This window comes from Pseudochaenichthys georgianus, chromosome 8 (genome assembly GCF_902827115.2).
Source record: "Pseudochaenichthys georgianus chromosome 8, fPseGeo1.2, whole genome shotgun sequence".
Lineage (NCBI taxonomy): Eukaryota > Metazoa > Chordata > Actinopteri > Perciformes > Channichthyidae > Pseudochaenichthys > Pseudochaenichthys georgianus.
The window spans coordinates 15,399,439-15,426,784 of NC_047510.2; the positions used below are offsets into that span (position 1 = coordinate 15,399,439).

General features: G+C 41.0%; 1 protein-coding gene across 3 annotated transcripts in view; it reads left to right on the plus strand.

The window, feature by feature from the left end:
* Positions 1-27,346, plus strand: part of cacnb1 (calcium channel, voltage-dependent, beta 1 subunit) — a 39,649-nt gene that overhangs the window by 5,313 nt on the left and 6,990 nt on the right. Inside the window, exons 2-10 of one of the 3 annotated variants that reach the window (XM_071204000.1) lie at positions 125-211; positions 18,273-18,392; positions 18,591-18,713; positions 19,887-20,023; positions 21,814-21,881; positions 23,584-23,744; positions 26,323-26,403; positions 26,887-26,945; positions 27,033-27,142. In XM_071204000.1, the coding sequence (XP_071060101.1) occupies positions 125-211; positions 18,273-18,392; positions 18,591-18,713; positions 19,887-20,023; positions 21,814-21,881; positions 23,584-23,744; positions 26,323-26,403; positions 26,887-26,945; positions 27,033-27,142 (946 nt within the window). Of the gene's footprint in view, positions 1-124; positions 212-11,578; positions 11,801-18,272; positions 18,393-18,590; positions 18,714-19,886; positions 20,024-21,813; positions 21,882-23,583; positions 23,745-24,203; positions 24,233-26,322; positions 26,404-26,886; positions 26,946-27,032; positions 27,143-27,346 lie in introns of those variants that run through there. The other 2 variants (XM_034088704.2, XM_071204001.1) reach the window with 2 other exon arrangements.

Consider the following 27,346-nt stretch of genomic DNA (forward strand, 5'->3'; position numbering starts at 1 on the left):
AACAAGGTTAACTAAGAGATATGTCAAGAAAGATTATTTTGGAAACACTCAATGAAACTTTCTGTGTTTTTCTCTTTATTTCCCAATCCCCCTCTCCCCTGCCCTCCAACCTCTCCAATTGCAGGGAAAGTATGGCAAGAGGAAGAGCCGATTTAAGCGCTCCGATGGAAGCACCTCATCTGACACCACCTCTAACAGCTTTGTCCGACAGGTAACATTTCACACTTAATCCTTCCTCCAGACCACTAATCCAGGTCCTAGACTGAGTCTCACCTTAATTTTTATTTAATGAAGACTCGTATAAAATGTTAATGGAGTCAAAGTGAGGTCTTTGATGCTGGGAATTCAGCAGCCCCATATAGACTGTAGTTTAATTATTATTTTAGACTCTTTTTTCATTTTAACAAGCAATTTCAATCTTTTCAAATGTCTAGAGAGTAACTGCTTTTTCGCTCTTTTATATAAATAAAAAAAGTAGTACAACTTTTTGAAGTCTGAAGCATTCACACAGTAGGCTGAAGGAAGAACTATAATCTTTAAATAACAAACTTGCTAGCACCTCTGAACAAAGCAAAACTGAGTTTACACTAGAGTTTAAAGGGTTTATTTGCCACATTTTAACCATGAACTGTTATTACACATTTGTTTTCAAGTTTTGTTTATCTGGCACATGGCAGAGCTGTGCTGATTTTTACAACATGAAACACTTTTATATTTGTTTCTGTATTTTGGTTGTATTTTTCCCTCTTCACCTGTGTGTTTGTCACAGGCAGCCCACATACCGTACTGTATCTCACACACTGAAATGGCTTTGATAACATTTCTGGTAACAACAATAGAACCCCTGTGACTGCAGTTACACATATATATTGTCACAGAGTTAGAAATGAGAGACTCATCCGAGATGTCTCTGGGACTCTAAATGTAATTATAATCCCCATGTGTTAGACTCAACCCACACTACGCCTCTCTGACCCTGACTCCACCCTGGACTGTGGATGTATATCCATTTATTGTCTCTGTCTTGAGAAGCTAGTATAACCTAGTAAGCATAATTTTCCCGAGCTTTGTCAGACACTTTTGGCGCATTACCACTACAGCGCGGAGCGCGGTTTAAGCGTGCCCATTTTTGGTTGCGTTTCCACTAGGCGTAGTTCCGGCTAGCGGGTACTTTTTCACAGTTTTCTGGCTCTCCAAAATCGAGGTTCTTTCCGGCCCAACAACCGGGCTGAGTATGCTAAACTAGTGAGAGAATCGCTGGCAACCAGAGCCGGCCTGACCCATTAAGCGACATAAGCGGCCGCTTAGGGCCCCCGCAGCCACTAAAAAAATCTCAGTACACCGTCGCCGTGATAAGTATGTTTAATTAATTGTGTTAATATGCCTAGATTGCCTACTCTCAAAGTCATGTATTATATTATTGAGTCAATAATATAATACATTAACCGTGCTTTACCTGAACCTCATCATGACACAAGAGAGGACGGCAGGATTGTAATTTCCCGTGTTCAGTGAATGCAACAGAGGCAAGACACCAGACCAACCAGAGAGTTGAATGGAACTAAACATCTGCCTTATTGGTTGACAGCAGGTACCTATCCTGTGAGCTGTGACAATGTTTAAAATAAACTGTCAGTCGGACTGTTTTTGACGATGAACATAAGAAAAATATTTCTTAAAAAAGACGACAATTCTCAAGTGGTGGCTCACACAACAACCCCAGAGCCACCACTTGAGCAAGGTAAACAAGAGGCGCATTCACACTGCGGTACTTTTCCCACAAAGGTTCATGCGAACTTAGTTCATGTGAACTCTTTAGTTCGCATGAACTAAGTACAGATCGCGTTCACACCGGAAAAAGTCCCTGTTGGTGGATTAGGCAAATGAAGCCGCTGACGTCACTTCTTCTTCTTCTGCTTTGGGCTTACTGGCAAGCCGCAAACCACTTCACGGCGTATACTGCCGCCCAAAGTCCCCGGCCGGAAGCAGCTTCTACTGAAGCCTTCCGAGTAAATCGCCAGAACGCCGACACCTCCTCATCTCCCATGTTTTATTTTGTGTTGCCATAAGTTAGTCTCTCTGCGTTTCTGCGCTGGGATAATGCTAATGCTAATAATGCTAATGCGAGGATAATAAAATGGCGGCTTCACAAAACTTTTTGGGAGTTTTACGGGGCGTGGTTTGCAATCCGCCCAGCCAATCAGACATATGGCTCTTTTCTCAAAAAAGAGCCGCTCTAAAAAGGTTAAAAAGGGGTAAAAAGGTTCGCATGAACAAATTTTAGTACCGGCTCTTTTTGGTGTGAACGCGATCATGAACTAAGTTTGCATGAACCTTTGTGGGAAAAGTACCGCAGTGTGAATGCGCCTATTGTATGTAAATGTCAATAAACTTCCAAGTTATGCGAACATGTAAGCAAAGCATAAATTACAGCTGCGTTGACGTTACTTTGAATCGCGGGGGTAAGCTAAACCGTTAGCAAGTAGCTATAGCTAGCCAGATATATTAAATAAACACTTTGTCATACAATCTAAATGTAATGTTTTTTAGCGTTACCTGGTAATTTCAAAGAAAGCTCTCTGGGAAATGTTGACTTACTGTTCGACATGAAGCTAGAAGCTACCTTACAGTACACAGTTGATCCGGAGTCCTGTCAGTTAAAGTGTTTCATAGTTAGCTTAGCTAAGCATCAACCTAGCACTGAAATATATGGATGTTATGTGACAGTATTTTTGAGAAAAAGTCAGCTGAAATGGTGGCATGCCACTGCTTTACGTGTCAACCGCATGTTTGAACGTATTTGCAGCAGTAAATGTGGCTGTTTGGCCACTGACGTTGCCATAACAACACCTGAATTTAAATGTGCAGCCTCTTTTTGTGATAGATTTTTGCAAGAAATTATAATTCTCCGGAATGATATTCCTATTGACAGCTAGTTTCTATGTGAACATTATGAGATGGACAGCCAGAGAGAATACATGAAAAACAGTTATGAAATGACAAAACAAGAATACAGTTTAAGTGATTTGTAAAATATCCATAAAGAAAAATCTGCTTACAGTTCTGTTTCATATGGGTGTTGAGAGATGTATCCATAGATCTCTTAATTTTGCTCTCAAAGTGCACCAGATTGATGCTTTTAACTTCAATATTTAAAAAAAAATCATAAGACTGGTTCCGTGTTGTGTGTAGTGAGAACGCGCTAGAGTATAGAAATCAACACGTAATGAAATAAGACCCCACGGTTTGATGATTGATAGGTGTGTGGGCTGTCTTTAATTTTGACACACAGAACAATGGGGACTATCCACCCTTATCCACAATGTAAAGTAATTCACACAGCCTCTTCTCTCTGTGAGGAGCAGCAGGTTCAGCTTTCAGAACAAAGTAACAAAAAACTAAAATGGCATTCATTTTTTTAAACATGTCATAGATTTATTTATTGTTCTTCTCAAGAGAGTACCAGAATGTGTATTTTATGTTAGTATTTCAAAAAATCTCCTGGGGGAGAATCCCCCCAGACCCCCCTGCAGGGGTTGGGTTTTAAGCATGTCAACTCTTTCACCTGTGGAGAAATTGCAGGATTGGCTCCAGGTCGCCCTTTTTATTTACTACAAGACAAATGTGCCATTTTATTCCATACAGTTTGGATTGATACAGGGAAATATTCTAAACCTCACGTGTGGCGTTTCACTGTCAAGGGGAGCGTGTATGTAATTACATTGCAAATACTGACTTGAGCCCCACCACTGTATGGGTTAGCCCTACCATAGATTACCCAACACAAATACTCTGGAGCCGCAACTGCCGACCCGTATTGCGCATGCGCAGATCTAAGATCCAGTAGAAATGATAAAAAAGTAAAAGTCTGCTGCTTATTGTTCTACTAGGCCAAAATAGAGTCAAAGAGTATATGAGAGTGAGAGTGTGTTAATTAACATATTTGGCAGTTTGGAGTAAGTCTGTAGATTTGTTTGTGTGTGTGTGTGTTTCATGTATAGGCCTCTCACGATAATTAATTTTGTTGGATACATTTTCCCGGAAATTATTGCGATAAACGATAATATTGTCGGCACCGTTGTATGGTTATATATATATTATAATATATAATAATAATTCAAGTACATCCTTTCAAACTGCTAGTCACATCCTCATGTAAATGGCAATTTATCGAGTTCATTTTTATTTATCGTACGATACGTCAATTAATTGCTTATCGCGACAGGCACACAATAAAACAGTGGAAACAAACATGTGTTTGACTTTCATTAGTGAATGAAACTGTGTGCCCTTTATAGTCTGTGTCCGATATTGTGTATTTGTATATATTGTATATATATCCTGTATATATGCTAAGGTCCCGCTGCTGACACGATAGCAGTCATTTAGTGCGCATATGTGTAATTAAACCCATGATATCAAAATCTCACTCCAGCCAGGTACCCACAGTTGGCAACCCTGATATTTTACCGTGATTGAATTGTAATACACGTTTCAAAATGATGTCGAAGTAACAACATACTGATACCGGTTAATAAAAACCATGAATTAATGCTTTGACAAGTCTGCAGACAGGCGGCAGGCGAAAAACCTTTTAAAATGCTTGTTTTAAGCTAACGCAGTATATGCTCCGACCGTCCAAACTCACAACAACGGCCTACAGACATAAATAAACCAGCGACTGTATTCACCATGACACAGACAGTCTGTGGTTTGTACTTGTTTAACTTCTGTCTAGTTTCTGAACAGATATGAGGAGCTGTGAGCTCTGAGGGCTAACAGCTAACGGCTGATCTTGATTTTGTGTTTCGCATTGAAGATGACGTCACGGCTCCACCTACACTGCGTTACTAAAGTTACTACCCCAGTTCATAAACTGTAATGGAAACGCAGCATAAAGTGAGCCTGGCCTACCAAGGCATAACTATACAGCAGTGGCGAGCCGTGACTTTTATACCTAGGCCCTCTGACCTTCTGACCTTCCCTCGGAAAAAAAATAAGAGATATTACGTCTCAACGTAGACTTCAGCGGAATATCAAAACAGCGGTCCGGGGTGCAAAACGCATCAATGACAGCGACCCTCTACCACACAAAACAACATCATTTATACCTACACCTATCATGACAGGGCACCCACAGCCAAGTAGCAATTACAAATGAATTAAGTCGGCACGGCGGCCCGCATTGAAAATGACTTAGGCCTACCTTTGATGATCAAATCACTGAAACACAAAGTCCATCCTCCTGTCCTTTTGGATGAAGCACTTGCGGGTCATTCAGCTGATCCTTTGCCACTCCAGTTTATCATTGTAACTCAATCTTGAAAATGACTCGGTTAATAATTTCGCAACGATGTCATCACTATCACTGAAGTGAGCCATCATGAACGAACTTATGCTAATTATAAATCTATCGATCATAAATCTATCGATTAGATTTATGATTCGAAAATAATAAAAGTAGGGTAGACATGTGGATATTATCCGGCTGAACAAAACGTTCATTTATCTAACAGGTTCGTTTTCCACAGACCTTATTTCCAGCTATTTTCCAAAACCCTATGGAGAAATCCCGTTGCTTTCTGTCGAGGGAATCCGAGTGAAGCTTACTTCCGGGTTTTAGGACGCGTCACTGCACCACTTGCATAGACCTCACAGCGGGCGGAACTTGTCATAAAGTCCGGAAAATAAAGCCCGCCCATTTAGAGGGAAGATTGGTCAATTGTACTGTCATTTGACATTACTCTCTCATTGAGTTACGGAGCGTCCACACTACAGCTTCAAAAAAAGCTTGGAGCTGGGCGTGTCTGTAGCTTGGGGATTTTATTCAAGCAACGCGACCAACAACCAATCACATGAATCTCCCGCCCCCGACATACAAAGCAAAAAACCCCGGGGATTTTATGGGAGCAATATATATATAAACTCCCCAAACAGGCGAAAACCTACCAGTTTCACCCACTGTCTCTGCCACCTCCCTCCATGCCTGGTTCCTCCGGTTTGTATCCCGGTAGGTGAAGAGGGTCTGGTCATACAAAACCGGGTGATTTGCTACAGCGATAATTAGTTTCTCCTCCAACTTTTTTTGAAATATAGAAATGAACGGCGGGATATCTCTCCCAGCTTAGACGCGGTTTGATTGGCTACGGCTTGAGCTGTCAGATTTTCCGAAACGGGATTTGATTGGCTGGCGCTGGCTACTCCGGCGTCTCCGGAGACGGACCGCTATGCTACCCACAATTCAGTTCGGCGAAAAAGCGAGGCAACGTGACGTCACCCCATTCAAAGTGAATGGGCAGATTGAAGCTGTCGACGCTGTCGACGCTGTAGTGTGGACGGGCCGTTACTGTAGCTGGCCCTCTGTGAATGTAGAGAGGGACCAACAAGCTCTCCCTTCTTCACATAACTCGCAGAGACGGAATTTAACCCTTCACATTCCAACAGAAACTGAACAGGCAGATTCGAAGGATTTCTTTATTTAGAAATATTATTTTAAATACAATTAAATCAAGTTATTTTGGTAAAACTAATGAAAAATGTAACAACAAAAAAATATAAAAAATAATATTTAAAAAAAACGTTTTTTTATTAATGTTTTCAAATATTATTTTTTAGAATATCTTAGGCCCTCACAGAGGGCCTAGAGGGCCCTGACGGCTCGCCACTGCTATACCGTGCGAGGCCCTGCAGTGGAAATTCGCCATTTCTCTCCCCGGCTAGTACAGGAGGCGGGGTTAAAGCATCACAGCTCGAGGCCTGAACCACAACCCTGTTTGAACATAACATTTCTCAAAGCCACGCTGCATGGCAGGTAAACGATTCCCCTTTTCTCTCTGACCTCATAATTTGTGAGAAGAAATGATTTGGCCCATGCTGAATGACATTTACCTGTTCAGTACTGAGGTTGCCTTCAAAAAAATGAAGAAGAAAATCCCAGGGAGCTGAACTCTCCTGCGGTTTCTAAAGGTTAGCTGCATCTTTGCCAACACACATTACCCCTCCCACTGCCTTGTCCTTCATTAACTCTGAGACTCTGCTTGTTGAAGGACCACGTGCACTGGGGCAGGCAGGTTAGGCAGGAATTATAATCTCTTACATTGTATAAGAAACTCATTAGCTGCATAGTAAGGAGGATTTCATACTTCCTCAGATAAAATTCCTTCCTGTGTCACGTGCTGTCGCACAGCATTTCAATCATAAAGAGAAAAAGTGGAATTGTAAACATTTGAAATGCTGTACAGAAACCAAACATGTATTAATTTACTAGTGGGAGTGTTTATACATTTGAATGTATTTTCTGAAACCCTGTTAAGATTTCCAAAAACGTCACAGGAAAAGAAGCACAAAGGTGCCCTATAGGTTTCTGCACATAGCCTTTTTTAGCCTCCCCTTGAACAACGCAAAGCAGAGCCCTGTATAGGCTTTACAGTACACCTACGCCAGTGCAGACTCACTCACCACACACACACAAATACACGAGAGCCACAATCAGCCAACGGTAGAGCTGGCTGGTACACTCAGCCTGGTTTCCATGGAAACCAGGCCACTGAATCTCCCTCTGTGTGCAGGCACAGTGGGATGGAGAGACGAAGGAAAGGATGTGTGTGTGTGTGTGTGTGTGTGTGTGTGTGTGTGTGTGTGTGTGTGTGTGTGTGTGTGTGTGTGTGTGTGTGTGTGTGTGTGTGTGTGTGTGTGTGTGTGTGTGTGTGTGTGTGTGTGTGTGTGTGTGTGTGTGTGTGTGTGTGTGTGTGTGCGTGTGCGTGTGCGTGTGCCTACATGTTTGTGCAGTGCTGGTTTGTGTGTCCAGTTCAACAAAAACACACTTCGTCTTACGTCAGAGAGACTGTCTGCTGCTGCTGTGTACAATAGGTGACATGTTTGCTGATGAGTAGGGATGTAACGATATACTGAATATCGCGGTATATCGCGATAAATAAACGTCTCAATACCGTCGTGAGACTGACAAAATCTACCGCGATGTTACGTGGTTAATTAATTGTTTTCTTTTTTTAAAAAACCTTTATTCAACCAGGTGGTCCCATTGAGATCATCGATCTCTTTTTCAAGGGAGACCTGTCCATCATGGCAGCAAGTAGGTTACAACATGAACATAAAACAACAGATAACACAAAAGGACATCATATTTACAGGGCTACATGTACATACCTAGAGACATTGACAAGTACCAACAGTACCCTGTCAATAAGCCTCACCTTCTTGGCAAAAACTGTATTGTTTTTGAAGTGGTGGAGAGACAATGCACAGTTTTACCCACTGCTGTCACCCATGGCCAAAGCATATCTCTCTTTTTTGATGTCCGTCATTTTGACAGACAGGATCGTAACATTTCCGTCATAATCCATTATTACCCGTCGGGTCTGAACTTGCCACTAAGGGGGGGAGGGAGAGAGAGGGAGCACGCTCGTGAACTGTTAACGGGGGGGGGGGGGGGGCAGGCAGTGTTATGCATGCCCACCGAGATATGCATGCACCTCACGCGAGAGATTTTTTTTCTTTATTTTTCAATATCGCGATAAATACCGTACCGTGGACTTGTTATCGCGATATTATCGTACCGTGAGTTTTGGTATCGTTACATCCCTACTATTGAGTATATGCTGAAAGACATTATTACATTTACTTCAAATTGTATATTTGCTCTATTCAAAATGTAATACACTTTAGAATTATAACATGAAACCAAATCATGTCATGATGAACACATAACAGATGTGTCCCACTTCAGCGGCAGAAGAGGTAGAAGATGCAAAATTCCTCTTCAAACAAATCACCAAAACAAAATCGATAAGACGACAAAATAAATCAGGGGTAATATTAATCATACAGCATTTAATTAACTTAAGAATGATCTGTACCACCCTGTAATCAGCTTAATATTCAGCCTGATAACATAAACCAATACACACGCAGAGTTTAGGGTTGGTTGCCTTTCATTGTTATCTGCAGTGGGTGGTCGACATAATCTACTACATTTATCAGTTACTGATTACCACCATTTTCTGGTTAAATGCGACATTGTCACAGTATATTTGAAAGATCCCCTAAGCGCTCCATCAAATAACTGACCATGGTGCAGTGGATTATTGGATACTCTGTGTTGATAAGGATGTGGTCGGTGTGTGATGCAGTGGGTTGAGTGTTGGTGTTCGGATCAGGGGGTCACAGGTTCAAACCCCACTGCAGTCAGCATGTCGTTGTGTCCCTGGGCAAGACACTTCACCCCAAATGGCTCCTGTGGGGACTGCCCACAGTATTGAGTATGTAAGTCGCTTTGGATAAAAGCGTCTAACAAGTAACATGTAATGCAATGTAATGTGTGTGTACTCTTAATTTTAGCATAAAGCTTCGTTTCTCAGTCCCAACTTTGATTTATCAACTCGAAATATGGAGGATTTATCCTAAGGTATAGCTGTTGCTTGTTGTTTTCCTTCTCTCTCTGCTGTAATTGCTCTATTAAAGGAGTAAAATGCCATGCATTTAAGTTATAGATGTGGTGTGATAAGTGGTGTAATTTATAAGGAGTTTATGTTGTTTTCATTCTTATGTAAATCACAAACGTTTTTGCTTCAATACAAAAAAAAAACTCTGGGCAAAGAAGCATTTTAGAAGTCCAATAACTAAAAGTCTTAAGACTCTGAAAACTATCAACCTGTATTGTATTGACCAGATATTTTACCATCGAACAGTGAAAGATTTAAATGACCAGAATACCAAGAAACATCATTTTGCCTCTAATGCTTTCTAGACCATATTGCGTCTTGGCTTGGCTGCCATATGTGAAAGGTCTCGAGGATTTAGATGCTGAAGAGAAGATCAGTCCTCCAGTCAGTCGTGCCATATGAACATCAGCGGTGCTCCAGTTGCTGCTGTGTCTGGCCTGACGAGGAGCCAACTGGTCACCGTTTGACTGTCTTGATCAGCTACTAATACAGAAAGGAGGAGGAGGTGGTCAGGTGTGTGGTCGTTGAGAAGCCCCATACAATGTGTCAGAGGTCGCCCTCTAGTGGACATACTGTTTCCCCTTCACTACCACCCCTCAACCACACCTATCTGCGTGTTCACCATTTATTTTAGACTTGTATCAGCCTTGATTCCAAACAGTTGTTAGTATACAATAAATAAATGCATGTCTTTTATCACACATTAGTAGCAGACCATTCTAAAATGTATGTAAAACATATTGGTGATTATGTACAACGATAATTTACAATTTGATTTCTACAATATAGAATAAAAGTCAAGAGATTGTGCATTTCCGTATTTTCTGAAAAAAGTGTGTATATCTGTACTACATGTTATCTTTCGGTAGGGTGGTTTAGTTAGGATTGCATGAAGGGTAAACATCTAGTTTGTGGAAAATAGTAAAACAATTGTTGCAAAACCAAAAAAGGTTATTTTACGATTTTTTCCTTTTTATATAACGTGACAGCTGGCTGTAATAGCCGCCCTGATTCGTATGTGAAAGGTTAGGCCAAGTTCCAGACTCACAAACACACGGTTGGCATCGGCATATTGGGTGCGTTATAAATGTATACAAGAAACACTCCATTACAGAATTAGGGATGGTACAAATTAACACACAAGATCAGTGGAATGCATGAATAGAGATTATTCATCAGCCATTACATTGAATTTTGCTTAATGATGCTGTTCTTTATAGGTGAAGTTTGTTGTGGTGTGTGTGTATATATATATGAACTGAGGGATCTTAGGATAAAGTGTGTCCCATGCTGTACTGACTGTAAATCCACTTCAGGCCATAATATTGGGCCACATAAATACATATGACAGACTTGATGCATGTAGGAGAAATTCAAGATAAGTTCTGAGAAACAGTTTATGCAACATTGATAGAGTACAACCGTATCAGTTTTTGACTTTGTGAATCTTAGTCTAATCAACTTTGGAGATCAATGCCAACCTTCAGTCTTAATCATTTCTCTAATACCCCTTTTCCGGCAGAGAGACAGAGAGAGGGGCTGGGAAGAATGGGATCAGGTCAGAGGCCGAGGGGAATGAAGCAAAGGGAGAGAGAAAGGGGAGGGGGGTTTCCCTGGGCACTGCCACAGCCCTCTACCACGTCAGTCAGGGCATTGAATGGCTGACGGCTGCATACCAAGCCTCCTTCTGGGTCTTGGTGCGTTCATGTCCCTGTTTCTGACCGGCCAGGGCTAAATATATTTCCCCAGTTTGCAAATGTAGCACAAGTCCTGCAACCCGACCCCCCCAGCCAGCCCCTGCTCCCTTCCTCTACACAAGGTTCACGTTGGTGGAGGGGTGGCTAAGTGTGTGTGTGTGTGTGTGTGTGTGTGTGTGTGTGTGTGTGTGTGTGTGTGTGTGTGTGTGTGTGTGTGTGTGTGTGTGTGTGTGTGTGTGTGTGTGTGTGTGTGTGTGTGTGTGTGTGTGTGTGTGTGTGTGTGTGTGTGTGTGTGTGTGTGTGTGTGAAGGGGTTGGAGGTTAAGAGAGCACTCTCCTAGTTTCACACATACTGCACTCTTTTCTGGGTCTCTCTGCCATCCCACCACACAAACATACATACACACACACACACACACACACACACACACACACACACACACACACACACACACTTCTGCACTTGACAAGCTAACAGACAGATACACACACCAGTGACTGCTATCTCACGCGCACACACTTACACGCACACCCACATAACTCTGTCTGTGGACTCTGGCTTTGCCCCCTTGGTTTGCCGTGGTGCGGCGAGCGTGGCAAACGAGGTATGGAGCGGACTGAGAGGATTCAAAGGCCCGTCATGGTAAGAAGGCTCGAGATAAGCTTTTTGCTGCGTCTGACTGAACTGGAAGCAGTGTATGTGTGAGTTTATCTGTGAACGTGTGGATCTGGATTGAATTTTGAAAGTTCAGCAGACACTGTTGCCCTGAGATACAATGACAGGAGAATATAACTTGTGGCCCGTGTCCTGATAGAGCTGTACCTCCATGTCTGCGTCTTTCTTCGCTCTTTCGAGTGTGATTCCATTTTGGGCCGGGCCGCAGCTGCTGGAAAGGCGCTGCGTTTTTAATTAGACTTCCAGTCCCACCGGTTGCTCCTGCTGCTATTTGCCCTGTCTGCAACATGGCCATTTCAGGGGGCTTCCTTGACTGCTGTCTGCCTGTCCTGGGCTGGACCTTCTTTTAGTTTTGTTATTGCAGTTGGCTGGGCTAAAGCACCATTCTATGTTGTTGGCTAGAGTTTCAATATTTTTGCAAATATTTAATTCAGGGCTCATTTTATTTCATTTTATTTTCAATGGATTCCTATTGTGGTGATTAGGACTGCAATGTTAACGTTTTCATTATTGATTGAAATTATTAATCTATCAATTGTTGTGCAACTATAAGCCTTTGTCTATAAAGTGTTGGAAAATGAGTATGATATGAAACAGGTAAAACCAGCACATTTGAGAAGCAGGAATCAGTGAATGTCTTTGAACTATTGATAAGTGATCAGTGCAGCAGTGGGGATGATGGAGATTATGTTACATAATTAGTCATTTAAGTTTCTGATGTATATATTGAATTGTAATCATTCAACAAATGAACACAGTCTTGCCAGTTATGTCCTGAATTAATATTGTTAAGTTGATTGACTGTTCAGTTCACCTCTACCTTATACATGCATTTCCCTACATTATGTATATCATGACTTCATTTGGGTATTGAACATTAGATCTTAAATGTCTATCTAAATAAACGTAGAAAAAAAATCAAGTTGTCATTGCATACTTGGTCAGATAATACCTCTTTGATAATATGAATCTACTTAATTTGATTTTATAACTTAGGCTATGTTTTTGTACAGCTTGTGTTAACACAACATTAAGTTACTGATGCATTGAGAAGGCTGGAATACCATACTAAATGGAAAAAAAAGTGTGTTGGGTTGGCAGTGGTATCAAAACATTTGAAACGATTCCCAGCCATAACCATGACTCATCTTGAGTCCTGAAAAAAAGCCCTAACTTTGTTCCTGTATGTTGAATGTAATGAGATTGACTGAAATTAATTTCTAAGGAGCAACTTGTTATGGAGTCCCTCTTTCACTTATCTTATTTGTGAAAATGGGGATTTCTAATGAGTTCAGTCCATGACTCATCTTTTTAGTTATCTCCACACAGTCCATTTGGTTGCCATGACGCTGCTGTGACTGGAAATAAAAGGACTAGGGCCATTTACAGCCACCTGCCATGAGATTAATGGCAGGAAATATGTCCTTTGTTATTCCTCAATTTGTACATCTGTCTGCTCTATGAGGCTTGTTCCCCTTTCCTTCCCCTTTTGGTCCCGTGTTCTTTCCCGTACCTGTCTTCACTGAGCTAATCTCACTCTGGATGTGATGTGAATACACACAGCTCGACTGGTAATGCGTTCTGGATTACACTGAAAAGAGACGTTTGGTTCTTATCCTTCTTCTTCTTTTCTGAAATGTTTGGTGACAGGGTCCAAGATAAAGCAAATAAGATCATTTTCTCACTTTTCCTTTTCTTCCACATGATCTGAGCTGATAAGGATGGAGATATGTTTAGCTGCTTGATTATCAGGGTAGGGGTTTTTGTGTTGTGTGTATCAGATGGTAATCACATCTTAGTCAAACATTGTAAAGTCTGACAACCACGCTGTGATGCTCCTTTTTTATGGCTTTAGCAGATTTAAAAATGTAACCTCTACCCTGTTATCTGGAATGAACATTTGACTAGTTTCCCTCTCTTTACAATCTTTATAAAACATAAAAAGAAATGATCTGTGTCTTCCTGATCTGATTATCTGTTCCTATAACACGAAGACAAGAGATTTCTTAGTTTTATAAAGACCTTAAAGAGGGGGAAACTAGTCCAATTTTCATGCTGGTTCAGTATCTTCATAATCATGTTTATCGCAGCTGTGTGTATAGTATACCCCACATTGCAAATCCACTTTACCACATCCAACTCCCTTTTGTCCAATGTCTCTTTAAAAAAACAAAAACATTTACAAACATTGCATCAGAAGAAACAATGCAGACCTGTCTTTTACTATTCCATTACCCCCTCCGCTCTGTCGGTCTATTTTACCTTCTCCAATTATTCCATATTAAAGCTTAGCAACACAATCGGTTAATTGTACACAATATTTGCTGAGTTTCACCTTGTTTATTACTCTTTTCTAATACTCTGGGGTTTATGACAACTCAGTTTGTTAGGTAGATTAAAGAAATTCTTTATCTACTAACACTCATTGATTTTGTCGACTGATCGACTTGTTGATTTAATCAAGTTTCTTCACAAAGAATCATGCAAACACACCTGTCCTGTGTTTAACAGACAGATTCTCAGAAGGAAATGTTTCAGCATGAAAAGGGTATATTAAAATTACTTATTGACTGAAGAAATCTTAGTTCAACTCTGAAAACAAAATATATATTACTCAGATGACTCCACTAAGAACATGGATATTTCCTTTGAAAAAGTGTTATGCTCCAAGTTATTGACCATGCTGTGGCCTCACAGCTGTAACTTACACAGCATGGAAATATCATTCATCACCTTTTTAAAAAGCTTTTATGACATTTTCCCCACTGCTGATTTCCCGCCAGGGTTTTTTTTCCACCACTGACAGCGGTGGAAGAAGTACTCAGATATTTTACTCAAATAAAAGTAGTTTAAAAACAGTGATAACATACAGGTAAAATTCCTGCTTTCAAATTGTAACTGGGAGCGATCAAGATCATTAGCATGATAATCTACTTGATGAACAAAATCAGATAGATTGAACAAAATTAAAAAATACCCATTATAAAAAATCACCCCCTAATTTCAGAATTATATTTATTAGACCATTGAATTATCCTAATTATTGTGTTCATCTCTCCATGACACATATTGCATGTTTGTCCGTCTTATCAGAGGAATCCCTCGCTCTTGCTTTTTTCACTTATTACTTGGCTTTTTTAGGGGGGGGGGCATTTTCTATTTTGGCTGTAAGGTTCTAAGGACAGATGATGTAGCTTGCTGTATGCATTTTGAAGCCCCCAGACAAGTTTGTTATGTGTAAAATTGGGTTTAATAAAAAAAAAGTATTCCATTTGATCACTTTAATGTTGCAGCTGGAAAGTGAAGCACCTTTGTATTACTGGTGAGTGTAACCTATAATAATATGTGATCATTTAGTATATTTTATAATAATAATACAAGCTGTGAAGGAACTAAATCCGTCAATAACTGAAGTGGAGAGAAAAATCCAATATTTTCCTGTGAAATGTTTTGTGGTAAAAGCATGAAGTAACTTGAAATAGAAAAACTCATGTAATCAGTAATAGTTATAGTCCACCACTGAATATTGATCCATATAACTGCTTTCCATCTTCTTTACTGCTCTCACTGCCTGCTATAAGCCGCAGAGATGGTTCCTATGACACTGCTGGGGTCTCTGGTATGGCACAGCCAATAGGAAAGCAGCTCAGCAATCAGATGACCTGAAGCTATTTTGAACATGAGCTGTATGTGAAGTGAAGCAAGCAGCTAAATTAGAGACACAACCTAATGGCATGAGAGGTGAAGAAGGAGATGAGAGGGAAGGGAGGAGAGTGTCAGAAATGAAGAAGTGGAGGAAATGTGTTCTTGCTTGTTCTGTCCGTAATCGCGCTCTGAAATGATTTCAGGGGCAGGAAGTAGAGAGGTTGATCATTGATCAGTCGCTGTTTTATCCCCTCGTTCACATATATATTATTTGTATGTGCTGATGAATCTGTTAATTCTTCCGGCCCCTTACCGTTTCCCTTTCCTCTGATTGTATGTGACATGAATCAACTGGATGACTCACATCCACGTATTCGTCCACAATCACACTTTCACTCACAAAGGGTAATCCCTCCCACTCTCTTTCGCACTACATTTTGCTACATCACACGCTGTAGTGAGCTGGTTTGTCACATGTTATTTCAGACGTCATTCTTTATTCTTTAAACACATTCCTGTGGGTTTCCCATCAAGGTTTATTAACCTTGACCAGTCAGCGATTATGGTTTCGATGACTCACAGCTGGTTAATGTGCTCATTAGATGCTGCATGCCACTCACAAGCTCATTCCTCCTACCTGAGTGGGATGCCTCCTCCAGCGTTTGAGTGAATGTAACAGGAAGTGGGGATGGTTTGTGGAAGCCCGAGGACGCCTTGAGTAGCTAGCCATCGCCTTGGCAACAGGGAGTGTCTGCATTTAATGTGCTGTTACCAAGTCACAGAGCCTTGAAGCAACAGGTGGCTGAGCTAGAATCAACATTTGTGTTTGTTGTTTTCGTTTTAAATCATACAGAGATGCATGGATGCTAATCAAAGGTATAGAGGCAGTTTCATCCCACATATATACATGTGCAAACACGCTGACGCACCACACACATGTTTCACTCATGGATATATTTAGACCTTCAGGCGCACTCGGCTGACAATGTTTCTCTTGAGGAATGACATCAAGGACTCTTTCATTGATTCTTCTCATGGCATTTGACTTTTATCCCACAGTTGGCTGTCGAAATAGAGACAGAAGGAAGGCTGAGAAAGAGAGGGTGATGACCTGCAACACAAGTCCCCCGCCAAATTCCAACCAGGGATATTGCTGCTTTAGCGTATTGTCTTTACCACAAGGCCACTGGGACATCTCACATTCGTTTTTATCTTTATAATAAGCATACAAAACAATTCAGACAACAGCAAGTTGGCTGCAATGAACCAAGAGTATGGCACTTAAAAGAGTACTGCACTGATTTAGTATCGCTTTAAATGCTCGCTACGAGTCTCAACAAGTCTTGATGTTAATTTGCAGGTTTTCCAATTCAAGATTTTATTTAAGGTCTTCATTTAAGGCGCTGGGCAGTTCGGATTATTTTCTGAAATGGAAAGAAAACATTAGAACATGTTTATATTAATTTATATTACACATTAAAGGTGGGGTAGGTAAGTTTCAGAAACCGGCTCGAGATACACTTTTTGTGTATAAAAAAAATGTCATCTGTAGAAGCCGTAATACTGTAAAAAGTATTACAGATGAAATTTTGTTATGGATTTTTTGTCAAAGCACTTAAGATATTCATTGCTATCGGGATGTTAAGAGCATTCCATGGAATATAACAAAAAGTGTATCTCGAGCCGGTTTCTGAAACTTACCTACCCCACCTTTAAGGTATCAGTAATTATATTGTTTTGGTATAAACACTAAAACTCATGGTCTCATGCAAAGTTGTGTTACAATACGCAGCCCTTGTGCAGAGATATATGTGTTGTACTCTACTGAAATCTTGGTGTTGTCTGACTAATCATGCAATGGGAATTTTCATCATCATTGCATATGGTGTATGTCATCTTTGCACATTCTCACCTCTATTTTAATAGCCCCCACACCTAGTGACTCACTTGTTCTGCCTGGCACATTCAGCTGTCCGCATTCTTGTCGGCACCTCCTACAAAGCGCCAGGCAGCCTGTCAGCTGAAAAAATTAAAATAAAACAGCAAGAAAAGAATAAGTGGGATTGTTATATAAGTTGAACACTCAAACACTTGATAACAGAAGTTCAGGCTGCCTCCCTCTCTGCTGAACAGTACAGTAGGCTCCCAGCAGGCTCGGGTTTTTATTGTGGTATGGGCGTCTGGATGAGGGTCGGCAGAGTCAAGTTACTGTACATGAGTGGTGGATGTGCTGGAAACTGTAGCCACTTCATGTGAAATGAATAACCCCACTAATATTATAAAGAGTCCACAGGTCTTTTTTTTTTTCTCTCTATCTCTTTTTCTGTCTCTACTTGACACTTCCACACACGGAATATGCTGCTCGGCCTCACTATAGCTGCAGTGGAAATGTTGGCCTGTTGTTATGCATCAGCTCCACCTCAAATTACAGAGTCAGCTTTCATGTAGTATGAAGGCCGAGGCCCCCTTTGTGTCTTTGTAGGTTATGCTTCTCAAAGCAGGCCTGACGTTTTGACCACAAATGAAATTGCAAAGGCAGAACCACAATCGTTCTTCTTCACACTCAAGACGAGAAAGGTGGATTCAAAGGAACAGGAGAACACTGGGACATCTTAAAGATGAACAACAAGGTTGTCGGGTTAGACAGCAGACATTCAAACATATACCCAGACTGCACCGAGTTCATCACAATTGACTCGGTGTACTCCGGTTGATGCTCCCTCCAAGGGTTGATTCATAACAATGTTGTCCTTTTCTCCTCCTCACCTTTATTTCAACTTTGTATGCATTTCAGGGCTCGGCAGACTCCTACACGAGCCGGCCTTCGGACTCAGACGTGTCCCTGGAGGAGGACCCCGAGGCTCTGAGGAAGGAGGCTGACAGACAGGCCCTCGCCACGCTCGAGAAAGCAAAGGTCAGCGATAAACTGTTGTATCTCCACCCGTAATGGGAAGTATTAGTTTAATAGTCATTCTTATTGCATAATCTTCACATCGATGTTGTGTTTTGACACTAATGAACCTCATCCCCTCGTTCAAAGGGACACCAAACTCTGTGTTGTATTGAGTTAGCATCTGTATACTAATATCTGTGTTTCCCATCACTGCTCCAGACCAAACCGGTGGCGTTTGCTGTGCGGACAAATGTCGGTTACAACCCCGGCCCCAGTGATGAGGTTCCTGTGCAGGGCATGGCCATATCCTTCGAGGCCAAAGACTTCTTGCACATTAAAGAGGTATGAACTTCTCCGACTCTCCAAGGAGAACACACCTTGGTATGGAAAAGAACGTTTCGGTACGGAAAAGTATAGCACTACAGCTGTTACTGTAGTGAGAAGTAAAAGTCTGCACTGATTCACCCTGAACTAAAGGTAAGTCACAGGCTGCAGGATTGTGTAGGGGGAAACAACAACAGCCTTGGAGAGTCAAGCAATTGGCAGTGATGATGGGATCATGTTTTATTGCAACTCACTGCACCGTCTCCTTCTGTCAAAACCCTAACCAGGCCATGAGTGGGCGCACTAACAAGAGCTGCAGAGCAAGGAGAATTGAGTAAAACACATTTGGTGGAATAAGGAAAAAAAGTAAAGTGATACAAGTATTGTCCTACTTTCTGAATACAAATATTTGTTGTTCAATTAGATAACATTAGTTTACTGACATCAGGCATAACATGTATTTGCAAGAAAGTGTGCCTCATTGTGCTCAGGTTCCCATAGGGCTACTACTTGATTCAGCAACCTTATATTGCAATAGTGCAACTGAAAGCCTGCATTCGAACTTTCCCAAAACAGCTTTGAGGGTAAGAGGAAGAATACAAAGCACATTTAGAGCAGGAAGTCCTGAAACAAGCTACACAAATCATTGCAGACTCAACATCCTCTCTTCTCTGAATACGAACCTCTGCCACCAGGAGGAAGACTTTGTGTGGCAAAGTGCAAAACCACATCATTTAGCGATGTTTGGTTCATGGTTTGACTCAATGAGGCTGAACCTACGTGCATTTGTGTAGTGTGTAATAATGACAACAGCATCTTTGCGCTAAGCATTTGTTGAAGCACTTTTACTTCAATTCTACCAGTTTTTGGTGTTTTCATGTTATTTATGTAATGTTTGGTAATTTAAGGCAAGATTTCCATCTCAGAAAAAGTCAAGTTTACTCTATTCTATTCTACTACAATTGATTGTGCTTTAGGCTTTCTGTACTATGAACGGTACAGTTCTGTTCTATGTGCTGTTATTATTTTATTGTTAACGATGTCTACATTTATGAAATTGCATACAATTCATTGTTCCTTGCACTGTCCATGTTGTTTCAAATGTGTACATTTTAATTCAACCCAGTGATAATGCATGTGAAAAGGAAAATGGTGGTACATCATTGGTTACAGATGTCTGTCTCTTTGCAGAAATACAACAATGACTGGTGGATCGGACGTCTGGTGAAGGAGGGCTGTGAGGTGGGCTTCATCCCCAGCCCGGTCAAACTGGAAAACACCCGCATGCTGCAAGAGCAGAGGATGAGACAGAACCGACTCAGCTCCAGGTAACTGTTGAAGTCCCTCAGCAGCTCCAGGATCAGCGTCACAAACAACAACCACACTTTTCAAAACAGGTCAAACCTGAGTCACACATCACCCACCAGGCAATGTAAATCTTCCTTAAATAGACACAAGCACTGCAGTGAGTCACCGTATTCCACTACAACTACAATGTGTACTATAGATTTCTGAAGTGTAGGTTTTTTATTTTATATTTTCCAGGAATGTATGTGTGTGCTTGACTATCCCACACACACACACACACACACACACACACACACACGCACGCACGCACGCACACACACACACACACACACACACACTAGGGATTCTAGTATATACATTTTACAGGGAGTTCACTTCATTTCTTTAAGCTGGGGGAGGTACTTTATTTTTGGCAGGATTGGGAAAACATTCCATAATAACCTTTAAGCTTATTCTAATTTAAGTGGTGCCACGGGGTATGTTGTTTTCTGGAAAATAAAGGAGATTTTCTAAAGTCTGAAAACTGAGCCAAGAGGAAGTGCAGAATACTAATTTTCTCTCACACCACTTGAATTACAATAATATTGTGGAACTTTAGCTTTATGAAGCATAAAACACGTCGCCTACCCACACTTTAATTACTTAGACCAGTGGTTCTCAAATGGGGGTACGCAGACCCCTAGGGGTACGTTGGAGTACTGCAGGGGGTACGTGAGATTTATTTTATGTTAATGAAAAAAAAAACGTAATTAATGCATTTAAACAAACTACTAATAGTAGATTAACTACTTTATTCAAAAGTTTACAGTAATTCTGGATAATATAATGGGAACAATAAACGGGGTGCTCTCTTTTCCTCTCCCTCTCCTGGCAGCTCGTCAGGCTCGTACAGCTCGCTGAACCTGTAATAAGTGACCCGACAGTAAATAATAAATATATGCATAATTAGTTTAGCTAGTTCCAGAGTAGATAAACTAGCTAAGTGTGTTAGGTCTAACTCTTAGTGTATTTTGCTCCGCTCAACGCCGGTCCGTCACAGCGGGGGAGCTGTGATCATGCAGAGCTGCGTGTTCTCCGTCAGCAGCAGCTGATCTGATCTCTGTTCTCTCTCTCTCTCTCTCTCTCTCTCTCTCTCTCTCTCTCTCTCTCTCTCTCTCTCTCTCTCTCTCTCTCTCGCGTCCGGTTAGACTTTACTCGCGTTTATGTCAAAATCTATCAGATCTAGCTAGTTCTAGCTAATAATATGACTGCCTGCTTATCAAAGGACCTAAACAATAAGCGTTGCTTGGCAACGGCGTGTGGCCGCAAAGTATAGCATTATGCATATGAGGGGTCAAAATCCCATGCTCATAAAATGCTCATATATCTTTTTCTCTTCATTCCCCACGCCCCAAAATAAATAAATATACCAATTTTAGGAACAGTAACGAAGTTTGAGCAGTGTGGGTTTAGTATTAACAGTTACACATATTTCAAAACGTGAAGTGTAATAACTGCAGTTTGCCTCCCTGTCACTGAGAATGACAAAGATCCTCAGTGAAGCACAAGCCCATGTTTCTCACTAAATTGTAAGTACATCTTATTAAAAAGATCAATTCAATGCAACTAATGTCGTCTTAGTGTTATTGCATGATGTTGAAATTGGTTAGGGGAGGAGGAGCCCCCTCCTGGCGGGAGAAAACCTAACATATATTATTTGTTGGTAAAAATAAGCATCCTGATGATTACGGTGTGCTCAGTATTGTGAAGCTATAATTTGGTCTTTACTTTACCACAACAATAACTTGTGCTTTTTTTTCTCCAATAATAGTAAATCTGGAGGAAGCTCCAGTCTGGACGTTGCCACGGGAACCCGCAGGCCCACCCCACCTGGCACAGGTGAGGTCAAGGGGGTCTCCCTCTCTGTCAGAATAGTGACTGTGTGCGTGTTTATGTGGGTGTATGTGTGCAATCCTGACACAGCGTGATGAGACAGGCGCCTGATATTTAGACGAAGATTTTAATTGGCTAGTTAGTCAGGCATGATGATGAATCACGGCACATCTCAGTGGGTTGCTCTGTGATGTGAGAGAGGTCTTAGGAGGTCTGTCATTAGCACACAGGACGACACTGAAATCGAGCCGGGAATGGACCTCACTCATTTAACTTGACAAGTATGTCTGGCTTTTGTGTGTGCATCGCCAGGACGACAGAGAGCTGCTCGATATCCTGAGAGACAGCCAGAGTTAGAAGTGCAAACATGGGGAACATACTTTTTGATAGACATTAAGATTTTAATTAAATAGAGCAACTTTATTGAACAGAAAACCTGTATACCGGAAAGCACATATGTCTAATATACCTAGTTCACCCTAAAGTTGGTGATCTCACAAACATTTTTGACATTTTAGGAATCATGCTTATTTAGACAATGGATTATATTTGATATCATATGCCCATTTAACACAATCAGTTATCAACTGACAAAAAACAACAAAAATATCCCTTAATAATGTTTGTATTTTCACAATGGACTGTAAGCTGTAGGTGTTTTTAACTTGGCTTTGATGATATTGGATCATTGATCATTAAATCATTCTATCAATCCAGATTGTTGGATCCTTACACCCCGTGGATACTTAACACACACACACACACACACACACACACACACACACACACACACACACACACACACACACACACACACACACACACACACACACACACACACACACACACACACACACACACACACACACACACACACACACACACACACTCGCACACACACATAATCAGATGGCTCTGTTCAAAAGTAAATCTGGCTATCAACACCTCTAAAGGTCACTAAATAAATAATAAAACACGAAACCAGAGTATGTTTTTTTACACTGAAACAGATGAGATGGAACATGTTCATTATTGAGCTTTAGGGGTGCTCGAAGATAGTATTGCTTTTAGACAGAACCAGTTTAGCTGTTTGATATTAGAGTGGTATAATTCTTCTCATCTCTCAATTTTCACAAAGCAAAAAAAGTGTGTTTCCCAAAGCCCTACACACTTCCTTTAAACCTGGACACCTGCCAGCCTTCCCCCTTCCCCCTTCCCCCTTCCCCCTCCACACCTGACACCCGAATCACCAACAATAATCCCAACACACATCTATTTCCAACACCCATCTTCCCTCTCAGCTTGATTCCTTCTTTCCTTTCTACTACCTTTCTCGATTGTGCAGCCCCTGCATTACACATCTACACTCCAAGTTCTGTTGCTTTCTGTCCACTGAATCTATTCTGTTCCTTTCATCTGTGCCTTGCTTAATGGAAATCTGGTCTGTTCTTTTTTTAAACTCTTTCTATGTTGTTTCCACTTCATATAATGTCACCTTGTTTTGATCTCAATATATACCATCTCTTCCATGCCTCTTTCTGGATGCATTTCACATTCTCTTGACTCTTTCCCCTTTTGCGTTTTCTCCTCTCTGATGTCTCCTATCTCATCCTGTTTTTACTTTGCCCTTTTTTGCTCTCTCTCTCTCTTCTTTCCCTTCTTCCTTGTCTGTTTTCGTCTTCTCTCTGCACCATCCCCCATCCGTCAGCTCACATGGACATGTCCAATGTGGCCTTTGACGTTGACCCCCTGGACCTGGATGCTGAGGAGCCCCCTGAGTCCCAGGGTGACCCTCGCTCCTCCAAAGGCATGTCAGGCAGCGTAACATCCCCTCAGGCCAACGCCCACCGACTGCCCTTCTTTAAGAAGGTAACATTAGGGCTACAGGACATCGCCAGACCCCCTCCTGCATCTGTCCCCTCCAAGATGTGTTCAGCTCTAATCTCCTCTTCCCCTCTCACTAACCGCTCACAACTGAACTTTCCCTGCCTCACCTGTAGCTGGATCAAAACCGGTTTAGCCCCTCAGGCTCTGGTCTTGACAGTAACACTGATATATTTTTGTTTGTTTGTTTGTTTGTTTGTTTGTTACTGTGCCTGCTAGCTGGGAGAGGCATTAAACTAACTGATACACTCTGAATTGGCTGCTGCTGCATATCCGTCTGAATCTATTTTAAAATGAAGCCACAGGAGGCATTCATTGTAAACTCTGTTTTAATCAATAACAGCTTCTCTCCCCACTAATCCTATCATGTCAATAACTAAATGTGCTTTTGTGTTTTGTGCTTTCTTTTGTCCCTTCTGGCTTTTGTGTGGAATGGTACTGTAGGTGGGCCAGCTAAACAGAAACAGAAGTCGGTGAGTGTGGTTCGATCTTAACCCCAACCTCTCAGATTTCTGACTCCTCGTCCTCTGTTGCGTCGTTGTCCCATTTCCTTTCTTCTGGTGGTACGAAATCAGTCTGCGGAATATTGGCATATTGGCATATGCACAGGATAATTTGTATATCACGGTTTGCCATTCCCCAGAGCTTGTCTCACAGCTGTCAGTGTGCAGATGCAGGCACAGCTCCATCCCAGACCCTGTTAGTCAGAGTGTAACAGTAATACATCCTGACATGCTTTCATTTCCATTCATGACGGATGATTTAAGCGACAGTAGCCGACAATCAGAAGTTTTCATGCTTTTCAGCACAATTTGCACGTTAAGGCTGCAGAGCAAAGACATGTTATGATTGGAGTGACAGACATTGGCCTTTAACTCATCATTCAATGCAATGTAGACTGGATATCTGTGAACCACAATATCTCAACATTAGCCTTTTCTAACAGATTTTAAAACAAAATCGCTGTGTTCCCACGGTTCCTTAAAAAGTATAAAAATACTTCAATGTATCTTTACAAAAAAGGACTTCATTGGTATAGGATAATAGGATCTTATATATTGACGTTTTATCTGCGATTGGGATGTACTGTCTGTTCGATTGCAACCACATTTGGAAATGTTTTACACTAATATTTAAGCAAAACTGTCCATAATTTCCAAAAAATATCTATAATTATGGCTGTTGTAATGTTTAATTACATTTATTTTTTGAGCAGCAACAATTAGTGTTTTGCTGCTTTCACTCTGTTTTTTTAAATACAATATCTGCAATTTGTATCTATAGTTTATTTTTGGAAATATCTGATGTTAAAGAGTGACAATAAAGTGTAATATTGAACTATCATCCAGATCTATATTATGTACCCCCTCCTCCATTGCTCACCACACTAAATTGTGCTCCTATTATTCCGAAGCTATTGTTATGTCCAGTGCTCCTGCTCTGCCCCTTAAGAGACAAGAGCCATTTGGAAACTTTTAAAATATGTATTTTTAGCTTCTGTGAATACGAATGAGGTGAAATGAGCTTCCGTGGCTCCGCTTTATGTAATGTAATGTAGTGGAGCGGAGCACTCCAGCACTATCTCCTGCTTGAAGAGCCTCACAGCGCACATGAACGAGGGGGCATGCTTGGAATACCAATCGAAAAATCCATCCAATTTCAATGTTCACAAAGCATATAGGACTGTTTTCACCCCACTCTCATTGAAAACCGAAGGCTTCCAAATAGGACAAATGCTTATGTAGTCCTTAAAGATGAATCATTCCTTTCATGTACAAATAAGCCTCAAGTTCATGTGTCGCATTATAGATCGTGTTTGTGTGTGGGTGTTCTATATGAGTCCCTTTCATGCTTATAGGTTTATACATTTTGATGAAATCCACAGGCTGAGGATGTACAGGGTTCTTTAGACGGGATAAAGACTAAACTGAACTATGGAGAAAACACTCCGATTTGTTTCCTTGTTTGTGTGTACGGGTTTTATAAAGCCTTCACAGACATTTGTGCGATGAACACATTATGGTTGGTTTCAAACTTAAATTGGAAATGAGGATAAAAAAAACAAATAAAAAAAAACATACAGTTTAAATCCAAATGGAAAAGGAAGTGCATTCTTACTATAAAACTCTCAATTCAGCATTTATTGGCAGTAATACATTGACAGGTGCTGATGCACAACAAAAAAAGGAAAGTGTGAAGTGTGACGCCTGTGTTAGAGTAGCAGCTCGTCCACGAGAGCTTTCCTGACACCCTAGCGTCTGGTGGTTTAATTATGGACACTAATTATGTAAGAATGCAGACTAAGAAATAGAAGCGAGTGCTTTCAGAGAGAAATTGATCCCCGTCTCTGACCATTCATAGCCAGTCAATAAACCCAATGGACTCCAGCATCTAAAAACCCACAATCCATCAGTCTGACCGCTCACAGAGGGCTTTTGTGTTGACTTAATGTGGATTTATGTGTGAGTGTACACCTGTTCGAGCTGTTTTAAATGCACGCGCAGACGCACCTTAACGGCCTCGCTCACCCTAATGTTTGTGCTCTCTTTTTTCTCCGGCTCAGATGGAGCATGTTCCCCCCTACGACGTGGTTCCCTCCATGAGACCCATCATCCTAGTCGGACCATCACTCAAAGGATATGAGGCAAGGAGAAGAATAAGCAAAATTCTATGTACCTTTATTTAAGTACTGTAATAATTGCAATTTTGAGGTAGTTGTACTTATACGTTATATTTCCTGCTGCTTTGTACTAATACTTCACTACAGTTCACAGGATTTGTATATATATAAAACAAATAATTTAACAAATGTTATTACAGGTTAAGATACAACTGAATTAAAAGTCACAAACTACAATGTAGCAACAAGTGATGAACACATTAAAGCTTAAATAATTATTATCCAATTATATAACTATTCTCAAATTTGCCTTTTTGGTACTTGTGTGAGTTTATTTTGATGCTATTACTTTTGTACTTTTAGTAAAATCTTGAATGCAGAACTTTTACATGTAACAGTGCACTTTTTATTATGCAATTATGTGTACACCTCTGCCAACATTTATTTGTCTTACATCAATGTTTACTATTATAGTTTGTTGTCTTATGTCTGATGTTTTGTCTCTAGGTGACAGACATGATGCAGAAAGCTCTCTTTGACTTCCTGAAACACAAGTTTGAGGGCAGGTAAGAGTGAGACCACTGTACGCTCTGCTTTAACTGGCTTCTGTTTGCCAACCCGGTAATGACTGCTGTACTGGATATCCGTTTCAGGATATCCATCACACGGGTGACAGCGGACATATCTCTGGCCAAACGCTCAGTCCTCAACAACCCCAGCAAACACACCATCATTGAACGCTCCAGTACCCGATCCAGCCTGGGTAAGACTACACACAGCCACTTTGGATCTGCACAGATCACAGCCACACAAAATGCCATTAACTCCACAGTTCAGACATTCATTGGACTCTTATTTTGTTATTTGAATAGTCATAAAGCACTTGATAAAATATTGCAGTGCAGAACAACCAAACGGAAAATATTTATTTTCCTCACATCATGTTGCAGAACGTACATTTTAAGTG